At 41.5% G+C, this 13,679-nt stretch overlaps 1 protein-coding gene across 3 annotated transcripts in view; it reads right to left on the reverse strand.

Annotated features, from left to right (window-relative positions):
• Positions 1-13,679, reverse strand: part of LOC147706831 (zinc finger protein 318-like) — a 456,333-nt gene that overhangs the window by 222,068 nt on the left and 220,586 nt on the right. For all 3 annotated transcript variants that reach the window (XM_086925966.1, XM_086925968.1, XM_086925967.1), the window contains exon 5: positions 6,280-6,379. In XM_086925966.1, the coding sequence (XP_086782092.1) occupies positions 6,280-6,379 (100 nt within the window). The remainder of the gene's footprint in view (positions 1-6,279; positions 6,380-13,679) is intronic.

Below are 13,679 nucleotides of genomic sequence, written 5' to 3' on the forward strand. Positions count from 1 at the left end.
CTATGCCAGGAAGGGCAGAAGAGCAAGGGGGCTAGGGAGGAACATTTGGGAGCCAATTCATTGCTGGAAGGAGAGGATGGGGAAAGATGATACTGAATTTCCTTCTGACAGAGAATAGTCCGGGCTCCTATACTCCCCCGCCTGCGCTCTGATGTTTTGTTTTCTTTTTCTCATTTGTAATTTTCTCTGACCCGTAAAGTATTATGAGTATTGTTTGTTACTTTTTGTTCTTTATTCTCTTATGTGGTGCTTCTGTGTCATGCTGTGTGTGCACAAAAACTCAATAAAAATATTTAAAAAAAACAAAAACAAAGACATACAGCTACATAACAGAAGCCAAAAGAAAAGTCTTATACCATTTAAGACAGCATACATGCACAGCGCCTTGCCTTAATGTTTAAGATCGAACAGTTACAACACTGCATTCCCCCAAACTGCCTCCAACATTTACATTGGTCAGAACCACATCTGCCTGAAGATGCTTTACCTTGGGCTACTGGGCAAATCGAGCTAGGCAGAAGCCCATACCAGACGGAGTGTGCGATTCCAGTGCTTGCCGGGGGCTTTGCAACCATTGCTGAACCTCTTTCCACAGACTAACCCAAGCACACAGAAGGGATGGAGGCGCATCTGTACATTCATTGGTTGAGGTTGAGTATTTCAATGAGTGGCGCTTGCTGGTATATAGGACTCTATCACGGATCTGCTAGAGTGCAGCAGTCTCTCAATGAGCTGCTGCAAAGGTTCTGAAGTCCCGGTTCGAAGCGGAGCGAAATTACATGTCAGCAAATTCAAATTCATCATCCAGAACTTCCCTTTCAAAAAATCAACCTGAAAGAGTGTAGCCCTCAAATGAAAACTAGAGTGTCGTTGAGGCTTCAGTGCGCTCACCGTGGCTGTCATTTATTGATCTGCATAGCGCTCTGCTGCCTCTTGATCAGCCTCGCACCGCTGCGTGCATGGCAAGCAAGGCTTGCTTGCATGGTTCACCAGGGGGCACGCAGAACCTAGTACAGGTTTGCTACAAAACAGACCCTGAGGTAAATGTCCCCCGCGCCCTCCAAGGAGTCCGAAGGAACTCGTTGCCGCGGTATTTGTTGACGGTCTGGGTTAGGGTACACCAGGGGTTCAAATTAAACGAGGACCTTGGTTAATTAGGAGGCAAGAAAAGGACATTACATGGCAGGGGAAGGGAAATAAAGCAGCAATGTATATTAAAGACAATTTATGCAGCAGATCTATGTACTTCAGAGATAGGAATTGCACTCCTTTAACACACACTGACTATCATTCAAGATACTGAACTCTAAAGACACCACGCTTGCTATTTGTAGGTTGAGTGGCTTCTTGAACACGTTCAGTTTCGAGAACCGAATCTGAGAAGGAAAGATTTCCACAATGTTTGGATTACATCTGAATACTTACGTTTCTTTGTCATTTCTCCAGTGAATCAGTTGGTTGAGTTTACAATACCCGGGTGTTTGTACAGCGTCCTTATTTAAATGTCCTAAGGGAGCGGCTCTAGTTTACATCATGTTAGAGAACATCAGGAAAGAGTACTGCACCCACTGGTGGTGCCTTGTTCTGTACTGAGAGCTCTACATTGGTGTCTGTCTACTAAGGCATCTTTTACACCTCCTACAACATATGATGTAAAAAGTTGAAAACCGATCAGTGATTACGCATCGGCAAAAGGCCAGCCGTAACAGCAATCATCCCCAAACATTTTTCTTTATTTTGTTTTTAGGTCTTGCCTAGGCAATGCATGTGCTGTCTCTTCTAGACATGCTGTAGCTACCTGTAGAGTTTCACCACACCCACCACTTTTCATTTGTTGTTTCATGTGCATTTCGAAATTCCTTTCTTTTCATTGGTGAACTGTGTGTTGTTCCATCCCATGGAGACTGCCCCTGTGACCCCCCCCCCCCCCTATTCCTTTGTTTATTTATGGTTTTATCGAGGCACTCTTTTTCTTTAGGCTTGGCTCGAATGCAGGCTGCCCTGGTGCAGCTGCTAGAGGTGCGGCGCTCGGGGATGTTAAGTTTCCTGGAGAAGCTCTTCGGGGGCCGGAGTCACTGAGCACTGATTGGGTGCTGTGGTACCTGCGGCAGGTGCCTTACAAGCAGAGGTGAAGGGGCAGAGGAGCATGGGGAGCCCTTGTGTAACAGCGCCAGAGCATGCATTAGTTCTAGAAGCCTCCTAGGGGTGCAATGGGACATGCAACACCAACGCATATACTGTAATACGTGTGTGCGGCGGACAGCTGGCATTAAACGTGTCAACTTGTCAGAAAACTAACGTTTTGTAATGTTTTCATAAATTAGACCTTTGATTGCAAATCACAGTCTCAGTCTAGATACTTTAAGTTGGTATCCACCTAGTTAAATCATGCCACCCCACCTTCCAGTCCATTAATGATAACAAGATTTTCCCTTTGTCTAAGATACACTTTACTCATATTTTTTAAACAGTGAAAGATACTTGCCCTCTCTTTAGCAACCTGCAGGTTTGTTGTATGCTATCTCTTCTGCATGATGCAGGCGCTTTATGCATTACACAGTCTGCATGTTTGTAAAAGCACAGCTCGGATGTTTAGCATGTTCTTGTGGTATACAGGTGAACCGTCAGGGGTGGTGAGAGCTATATAAATGCAAAACACATACTACCCAAATGAAAGGACATGAAGGCGGGCTTGGTGTTTAACACTATTACCTTATTTTATTCCAGAGGATGCCCTTTGAATCTCGATGCAAGCAGGGTTTCTTCCCCAGCATTGATGCCTAGAGTTTATTAGTGTGTATGCGTTCTGCAATCCCATTTTGTTTTGTCTGTTATCGTGGTTTGTTGCTTTAGTAGTGTGGCTTTTCATTTAATTTGTTTTACTGACAAAAAGGAGTTTGTTAGGATATTGTTTGAAGTAGCTTTGAGTTAAGGTTCCCATACAGAGTACATACATTTACATGCCAACAATATACACATATGCCGGTCTCATCAACCATCGTTCTGTTTAGAGCTATGCGAATTTTCTCTTACTGGAGCCTAGCGGTCTCCTTTCTCAACACAGCTCCAAAGTATTCAACATTTTCACTTTACTCCAGACTCTTTGTCGTTAAATTGGTGCTGCTTAGGGGTAAAAAAAAGTTGCTGTAGACGCGTCAAAGGTTATCTTAGTACTTTTAATCATTTTGGTTATGTTCATCATGGAAGTCGATTGGAATGCGCTTGCACCTTTAAAAAAAAAGAAAAAGTGAGAAGCTGGCGTAGTGGAAAAAGATTGAATACTTTGTAGTTGTGTTTAAAAAGGCAAAAGCTACCCTCTTTGAAAGAGAAAATTGGCATAGCTGTAAAGATCTATATTCGTGCTGAAACCAGCATAGGTGCCTTTTGTTGGCAGTAAACGTTGCTTGAATTGTCCCAAATTACCGGTTGTGAAGCTTCCTAATGACACATTTGCTGTTCATATTGGTAATTTATGTTAAAACATACAGTTTGATCCAGAAAGAATTACTAAATTATTGATGGCAACAGTAAAACAACAAAGGATCTGGGTGAGCCGGGTCTGGTAGTTTAGCAGACTAAAGCAGCCACTGCTGGGGCTTGTGCTCAACCTCATGGTCACGGGTTCAAATCCAGCGGGAAACCTTAGCCTTTCATCCTTCTGAGGTCAGTAAAATGAGTACCACTGAGTTGGGTAACAATAAACATCTGTTATTCAGCACCAAGATACACTTAGGTGAACGCGGGCTTTAAAAATGCATGTTATAACGGTTTCCTTGAACAATAAAAAAAATACATTTCAAACACATCCAATGCAATATTTCCGATGCTAAGTATAGTTGTATGAAGATTTTGCGTCACATGATGCGCTAAGACACTCTTTAATGAAATATACTTATAAATTCCTAAACTTCAACCATGAACTACTTTTTATTTTCATATATGAAATGACCCAATATATCACACATATTTCATAATATCTCCGTCGTATAACTAATTAAAGGTATGTAATAGTCTTGTTGCTAGATTTCAAGCTTATCGTTTTTATACTACAAGGTAATAAGCAGCGTAACTGTGATGCCATATAACACAAGGTCCAAAAATGCCCTTTTCAGTGCCTTTTGTGAGGATATATTGTACAAGAGAAGCACTTTTAGCCTTTTTTTGTTAGCTTAACTTGGATGCCTTATTTTAGGACGTTTTTCTCCTGAAGCCACTCATGTAACCAACACGGTATTATGTTGAATCATTTTCAGTTTCCTGCCAGGACAGAGGAAATGTTTGAAACCGACTGTTATATTGATTAGACGTCAGTTACCGCAAATGAGACAGGTTGGATGCAAATAGTGTTACTTCTTTTTCTGCATCATATTTATTTTATTATGTTTTTGGGCAATAATTTGTGAACATTTGAAAACTACTTTATATTTATGTGCCAACAGAGGAGAGGTGACATAATGGCTACAGCTGCCGACCTTGGAGCAATGGAACCCATTTCAAGTCTCCGCGTCGGATTACCATCCTGTGATTCGGGGCAAATCACTTATTTTCTAACTGCCTCTTCTTTCCCAGTTTTCCTTTCTAAACTTTCCTTCCTCTTTGTAGTCTTATTTCCAATATGTTTCTTTGTTTCCATCATTCATATCTTCTCTCCTTTCTTCTTTTCCTCCTTTCTCAATTTCGTTTTCATTCTCTCCTGCCGTTACTTTTCATTCTTTTCTTCTTCTCGTCAGCCACATAATTCCCCACCATATAATACTACTCCACACCATGCTACATAATACCACTACAAACCATGCCACCTAATTCCACAAAACACCACACAAATCAATACCACACATCATTACACTCCACATAATACCACTATGCACCAAATAATTACACTACCATAATTACTCTACTCAGTGCAACATAAATACACCTCACATAAATGCACTCCATGCCATATACCAGCAATACACATAAATGCACTACACACCATGACAATTCAAATAAGCACAATTTCAATAAATGCCATACAATTCCACACCACACAATTAAAGTCCTTGCATTTCAAATACATACCACATAATTCCACACCAAACCACATAGTTCAAATACACAACACAATTCTACAACACACCACATACTTACACTTCATGCCATAAAATTTAACACACTACATAAATCAACTCCACAACATGCTACTGCACAACACACAACACCATTCTACAAAAATACACATAATTAACTCCTTAACACATTCTCACTGTACATAATTCCAAAACACGATGTAATTGCTATCCACAACAAACAATTCCAATACAACACATCTCTCCCTTGCACTTTTACCAACAGAGTCATCACTCCCCCCACATACCCACTTCTCCTCATCTTTCTCACACTCCCCCTACCTACTATTATCTCACAACAACACAGCCCTCTCTCATCCCTCCCTCTCACAACCTGTCCCCTCTCTATACTGCCTACTCACACATGCTACCTTTAGGTACCTTTTCACACTGTGCACTAGTCCACCTCTTGCGTCCCCTACTCTAGGTGCCCCTTCGATTTGTCCCTCTATCTTGTACTCTTTCTCACTTATCTCTCCCACTCTCTCGCACTATTCCCTTCTCTCTCATGTGGTTAACATCAAGTCTCAAAGAACAGTTTTGATAACGTAACTTTTCAAAGTTTCAGTCCCTTAAACCCACACTCTGCTCCTCCTCTTAGGGTGTCTTCTGCATCCACAAAACATCCCCCTTTATGCATCTATGGCCTGCTCTCTCCTTTTTATCTTTCGCACACAGTATTTTTGCTCCTCTGTCTAAAGGTTAATAACCGCTTCCTACACAAACGACCTATTTCTCTCATTCTTCTTTTCTATCTATTCTCTGCAGCACTATTCACCATGCCCCATTATTCCACTCCACAACACACAATGCCACAACACTCCGAAACAAAACACATAGGTAAAAACATTATCATTTACGTCAATAGCTCTAATTCTCACAAATGCGAGACCTATTGCAATGCAAATGCTTATTTCAAACTTGGATTCACGCAAGAAAAGACTAATAGTACTGGGTAAACACCTCCGAGATGACTTTTTTCTCTTGATCTGAACTGATTTTAATTAGAATTTAATGTGAGCGCATTCAATATCTTATTTAAAATTTTCCGATGCAGACGTTTAGCGTAAGGAGCAATGAGCAAAAGCTTATGATTGATCATTTTACATAGTACCAATTAGTTGCCATACCCACCCGTAGGAACAGACACAGAAAGTAGTAACATTCTTACCATGTTTTTTAATCAGGGACTCCAATTTTTTCTGTAAAAATGCAAGCTTCTTCCCCCGCACAAACCGATCTGATTTTATTTTCTCTAAATCCCGAAGAACCTAAAAAACATAAGCAAATTATGTAGCACAGCCCAGTGTATGCTTAAATGTTGATTACAATTTCAGAAGTAGGTTTAGCAAAGTGACCGCCAGGCACTGACCCACATCCACCTCCCACCTTTCCCTTCAGATTCAAAGGGTTTAGACTTGGGATGGAATTCTGCCCCACTAATTTTAAGGGGCGCTACAATCACCGGCAGCTCCAATAGAACTGTTCTGCAAGGACTCCAAGGATGGCGGCTCGCCAAGCACAATTTTCATTCGTTCTGAGTGAACCTGGCATTATTGTGGAAGCCTTGTAAGGCCACCAGGGGGATAAAGATGCAGTAGTGACTTGTAAAAATGTATTAGCAATGGCACAGAATCATATTCCCCCCATCAAAGCCTGGCTGTTCCTTTTTACAAGCTTCTTGAGCTTAACCTCACGACCCTTGGGTTAAGCGTCACAGGGTTTTGGGAGCAGTTTCGTTTGATGAATAGTTAGGCATTCAATCTGTGACAAATGAACGTCCATTGTGCTTGCAATAGGAGACTGATTAGAATATAACCACAGAAAGAAAAGTTCACTGCAGAATTATGTAAACCTTAGTTTCAACTGGCAGGCATGCATGCTGCATAAAAACATTCAGGTGTTTCGAAGAGTGATCACACAGTTCAAGCAAACGTGACCTGAGATGTGTTATGAAAGAACAAATGACTCTGGGCTCAGGGAGATACACAAGGGGGCATTTCGACCTCTGTGATGAATGGGAGGTGCACCAAATCGGTGTCTTCAGCGTTTAGTTGTACCGTGGATATCAATGGTACCGTCTATATTCACTAATATGGACGGCTAACCTAAATCTGGGAGAAAGCACAGCCTTACCTGGTGTCTTTCTACAAATCAATTTGGCAGTAGTTCAAAGAATCTTTATTCGGCCAATCATGGACATAAAAGACAATACACTCCAAAACGATCATACAATAAGTAAAAAAACAGCAGCAGCATCTCCTGCAATGTAACGTAGCGTTAAAATAATACGCTTACCCTGATTTCATGCAGGCAAAATACTCAGCAGGGTATAGCAACAGCTTATGAACCATACTGACAGCAGCAGCCATAAAAAGTACAAAGTGCTTATCAGATATAAATACAGCATGATTAAAAACAATAAATATTTAACACTAAGGTGCTATTACATGAATAAAACCGATATTGTTAGCAGCGCTTTTTAAAATGCTGGCGCTACCTCGTTTTCTATATGCACTGCAAAATACCCCATTTAAAGTCCCAGACATCTACTTCTTAGATATCGACAACGCGGTTCACACTCTACTATGGGACAAGCGACAACCACAAATTTCTTTACAGAAGTGAACAGCGGAATGGTAAGATGGTGGGATCGCACAGTCCGACCTCAGGATGTACTATTGGGTATCACAACTAACAGTGATCAACTGATGGTTATATGGCGCACAAGATGAGCCAAGTACCCTTACTGATTTATGGCTGATGGGAAAGGGGGGTTATCAAAGAGCCCTATACACAAACCCTAAAAAAATAGTAGTAACAGGCAATACAGCCTTAACCATAGAAATTCGGCATGTAGTCAACAAAAAATTAGGTTGGGATAAAAAAATTACGTTAGCAACCCCACTCTGGGAGACCAAATGGCTGGGCTGTTTGAGCTCCTGCCCCGGATTTGACATATGGCACCCGATTGGTATCTCGACTTTTGGGGACATGTGAAAGAAAAAAAAGACTGGCCACATTGGCAGACCTGCAGAAATAATACCAACTAGCACAGTCTGAAACTTTGCGACATTTGCAGATCTGCCCTAAAGGCGGTGTTACCTGCTGAAGGCCAAATCCCTGAATCATCTCCGCTCAAACTAGATTACTATTGGATCCAATGCCCAAGAAAGCCATTTCTTCAACATACAAAAAACTGAACAACCAACCAGACCCTCTGACAAAACTTAGGCAACAGTGGGAAATATAGGTGGGTGTATTAGACGACGACGACTGGCGACAGGCTTTTGCCTCGCCAAGGAAGTCGCTAGCCCTATGAGGCTGAGGCTGATCCAACTCAAGACTTTACACCGAACCTACTTAGTCGCAAATATCCTGGCAAAGATAGGAAGGCGATCCGATTCGCTATGCCACTGTAGATGTACTGGCTGGCCTGTACACGGGCCACACGCGACTGAGAAGATGCGACTCAGATACGAGGTGATGGAATCAATTGCTATAAGCTAGGATGATATTTTCTGATTTGTGGAATCTGTGTACAACCTGAGTTGGGACTGAGTAGAGAGGAGCAATAATTTTTGGAATTAAGCAGACCCTGGCTCCTTACTAAGGCGAGATTGTGTTAATATTTTGACTACCACGGAACAACAATCTTTAAATCCATGAACATTTTTGATTACTATATCAAGAGATATTGAGGACGGAGCTGACCAAATACCTAATAACTACAGCGAGGCATTGTACCTAAGAGAAGATAAAGCCCGATGAAGCCGTAGGTCAACCCAACCACGGCCAAACGCGTTGGCACAAAGAGATTGGAGTGTGACGAAAATAAAGAAAAGAACTGCAAGAGCCCCACTGACAATCTGTGTTGATATTTTATGTTATATTTAAAACGAAGACATTTATATATGCATGCGTGCACCAAAAAACTATTGTATAAAGTTTTCAGCCACGGTAGATGTACCCTAGAGGGGACCTTTTTCACACAATGTGGGCATGCCCAATTATTCAAAAATACTGGGGAGCTGTAACATCTAAGATAAAGGACGTAGGAGGAAAAAAACGAAATCCCACCCTGAAACTTTGCTTATTAAACATCTGGGAGGAAACGGACTTCACCCAAACTTAACAATCATGGGTCTCACTGGGGTAGGTTTTTGCAAAACGTAATATCGTGCAAAAATGGGGAGTCGGGGAACCACCACTACTGAAAGGGTAGGTAGGAGACATAGATAAGGCCATCATTGCAGAGAAAGAGGTTTTTAAAAATAGAGGGTGCCACAAGAAATGGGATCGAAAATGGGTTGCATGGAACGCATAGGGGCTAGATATGTCTGTCCCCTAAATTAGAACTTAGTGGACGGATGGATGGGATACAAGACCTACCAGGTGAAGAAAGCTAGCGGAAAGTCAATGTGCAAACACCAGAATATATTTCTGTGATTGAATGTACCCATACTGTGCTTAACCCCTTCGATGCTTATGATGAGCTCAGCTCGTCATGCAGTACTCTGCTCGTGGGCTCATGGCGAGCTGAGTTCGTCATGAACCATGAATCAAAGCCTCTCAGCACAGAGGGGGAATTGATGCAGCACGGATGGTGTTAATTGTGGTCAACTGACTATCTGTATTACTGTGCCTTTATTTTTTTGTTTAATAAAAAGAGTTATAAAAAAACAAACAACGATATTGTTACCCTTCCACTGCATTCCTGGTATAAATTGCAGTTTTAAGAAAAGCACTCACCCTAAAACAAAATATTGGTGTATTAAGTGATTGCAACTTGTGCAAGGCCTGCACATATCTACTGTACCCAAAGGTTTTTAAAAAGGGTTGAAATATTATTGGCAAATAACTAAAATATTTGCAGAAGAACATATAGTGCAGTAGTGATTGTGTAAAAATACTGTCACAGGGCCAAGCCCGGGTAATTCCTCCCAATATATCGGTAAGCTTTCTGAAGCTCATGAGTTGCCACACAGCTGGATCTAAATCGAAAAAGGAGAGACCTTTCCCATTGTGTTACTAAGGTATGAAACAGGCTCCGGGTCAGATAGAGTATCATAAGAACTAATCACAGTACTTTTCACCAATTCCTTTTGCAGCCTTATTTCAGCATACATTTATTTATTTATATATAAGCTTTCTTTAGCTTTATAGGGGACCAGAACAGAGAGGACAACCCAAACTCCTAGAATGGAAATAGAGAGCCAATTATCCAGACTAAGACAATCCGAGATGAAATCCCTACTGAGCTTTGCTTGAGGGTTCGTCCATATGTTGACCCACAGTAGCAAAGGGGTCAGATGGACACTACCTTCAATATAGCGCTGGTTTAACTCAGTGTGTAAAAATAAAACTGGACTATGAAGCTGTAAAAGCCTTCTAATGCTCAGTGCGACGAACTTGCAGGTTTCTTTGTGCGTAAGGTGGAGACTATTGGAAAGGCGGGAAACTTAATTTAAAATTTGCAATAGATCTCTAGAATTCCGTCACAGGTCGATTAGACCTTTGTACCTGTCATAGAGTGTAGAAGGCAATCTTTTTCAACAAGTCAATTCGGATCACTTCCATCTCCTTCCCCAAAGAACCACTGACAAAAAGTCAAGTTTGAAAATGTATTAAAAAGCCAAAAGCAATTGTGTATATAAACACCTCAGTAAAAGGTTCAGCAAATACACAGGTACTAATACAAACATAATCCTACGGAAAAGTCTCAAACGACTGAGAAACAGCACTAATATAATTTCCAAGACCACTAAGCTTGCAAGGATTGCTACGATCTGGGTCCTGGTAGGCATGGAAGAAAAGAAGAAATACATCAGGATAAGTCTATCCCTACACTATACTAAGTGTCATCCCTACAACCGGATCTTCCCTAACAAAAAGGTGTCAGCCGTGGTGACTTCCAAAGAAGTTCACTCACTCAGTTCAGACGTAGCCTCTTGAGTTCATCTCGCAAGCAGCTCTCTGCCTACCCAGCATCTTTCTTCGCCCCTGTTTGCTTCTACTCTGCTCTCCTCCCGGGGTGCTGTCCCTAATACGAAACCCACAGTTCAGTTGACACGCCCCAAGGGACGCCTCCCTCCGAGTGTTAGTTTTCAAAGGGTCTTCTCCTTGATGTCTTCATCCTTGTTCGTTGATAAACGGCCTTGGGTCCCACAGTCGTCTCCGCTTGAAGTTGCTTCCCTAAAATTCCACAACCACTCCTCCGGGTCTGTAACTATCATTCTAACTCTTATATACAATCGGCCCTTCTTTACTATTTTTGGCTAACCTTGCACCTGCAAAGGAACGCACATAAATTGGTTCACGACAACATGCTACTTGCAATGAATTCTTCGAGGCAACCTTCTAGGAAAAAGGCAGTTCCATGATTTAAAGTTAGCAGACACATTCCTAACTCGGCCTACACAAACCGTTATCCCCACCTGGGCCTCTGCACGTTTCGAGATGTCACCCCCTAACTTTTGACAAACAGTTTTACTCGTTAGGCCTACATCATTATAGCAAAAAGTAAAGAATACATTTCCCAACTAAACACTTCTATGCCGTTACATGAATACAATAATGAATTGCTAAACATATATTGGAATACATGATGCTTCTTTAGACACTCTTTAACTGCACAAATACATTTCTAGATTATATGGCATTAATATTACAAAAACACGTTACATTGCAGCTATGGAAAATTCTGGTACATGAGTTCATAGCTTTGTGTCACACTTAAACATGATTATAAGCCTCTATATATGCGGGTGCGGATTACTTGTGAATATGATGCACCCCTACAAATTCTAACACAGTTTTGCGCTCTCTCAGTCCCCCCTTTGATGACCTGTGTCATCACCACCATCCCACATTCCTTAGGTTAGGGACCAATTTTAAACAGCACTCGTTGCGACATTTCCTCGCCTGAGCATTTCCAAAGCTCTTAAACTTCGATATTGATTGTCCTGTAACTCCTCCATTCTCTGTGCCTGTCCCCTCACTGCTCTATCCAACCTATTGGACCTATAGCATTTGTACAATCTCAAAAGACCCCATATTCCAATTACACAGGCTACTATGATGAGGAGGGGCTCCAAAATGTATTCAAGAAAACTCCTACCCAAGTTTGCAAACCAATTTCCAACACCTCCAAGACCCTTGCCAACCTTTTCCCATGTGTTTTCTTGTGTCAAATCATTAATCTCATAGTGGATAGCAGTAATGTTGCGTATATATTTCTTCAGATCTTTAGAATTGTCCGGAATATACGTGCAACATTCCTGGACCTTCAAAAGTTTACAGACTCCGCCCTCTTTTGCTAAAAGGACGTCTAAGGCAAGGCGGTTTTGTAAAACCATCGCCCGTATCGACAACATCTCGCCATGAATCAGCACTAGTGACTTAGCTGTATTCATTGACAATTCATCCACCACTGTTGCCAGTCTTCGTATCTTCACATCGTTTAAAATCACTCCCAACATTGGTATCGCAGCTCCAAATAGATCTCCTACTATTGCCCCTGCACTTTCTCCTCTCTTTACCCTTGTTAGTCTTCCACCCTCCACCTGATCAAAATCCTCAGTGTGATATATCTTAGGAAAGACAATCGCCAGGTAAAATGTCCCATACCATTTATCCGGCAATCTCACGTATGCATTTCTTCCACAAACAAAATACACCGTAGGGATCACTTGCACCACACCCTTCAGAAAGTCTTTGGTATAATACTCTAAATTTGAAAGTGTGTTCACAAGTTGTCTCACCTACATAGACATTCTCATAGTATGTTTTTGGTCTATGTAGACATATCTTTCCTTTTTGTACAGCGTCCAAGGCTATCGGACCATAACTTCCCTTTGACTTGTGTCCAAGCTCCTCATCTGTCCAATCTACCTTACCCTGCCCTGACGTCTATAACTGCTTCTGTTTTTGATATCTATCCTCGACCTGCTCTACGAACTTCTTCTCTACCTCTGTCAATGAGCAGGTCAAGTTGTGTCGGTGTGCATATGAGGTATCTATGGTTTTCGTTGGAATGAAAAAGTATCTAAGTCTATCCTCAGACTTATAATAATCCCACTTGTTCAAATGCTTATAGTTTGGGACTTCTGGTAACACAGCATCATAATTCGAAAAGAAATATTCAAAATGTGATCTCCCATAAAATATGCTAAGCAGCAAACTACATGAAATTCCATACGTCAATGGCAGATGATGGTATCTAATACCCTCGTCTACGGAAGCTGGCAATTGCATACACACATAACAATCTTTTGCATCCATCGCGTCAATATACTCATACAACAATTTAGCATAAGCGTTCTTCCCAAAGTTTCCTTTGGACAAATCAGCATGTAATCTACGGCTTTCTTCAGCTAGCAAAGCTTTCTCGGCTCCTATGTTTACCTCTTTGTGGCTAGGAGTGGTAGGTGTAGGTGTTCCCTGGACCTCAGCTTCCTGCTCTTGTGGTGCTAAATAAGAAACTAAAACTACTACAAATATAAAGAAAATCACTAACCCTAATAGTGTACCTATAATACATTTTGCCCTACGAGTCGGGTTCCCAGCCTC

The sequence above is a fragment of the Lissotriton vulgaris genome, chromosome 6 (genome assembly GCF_964263255.1).
Source record: "Lissotriton vulgaris chromosome 6, aLisVul1.2, whole genome shotgun sequence".
Classification (NCBI taxonomy): Eukaryota; Metazoa; Chordata; class Amphibia; order Caudata; family Salamandridae; genus Lissotriton; species Lissotriton vulgaris.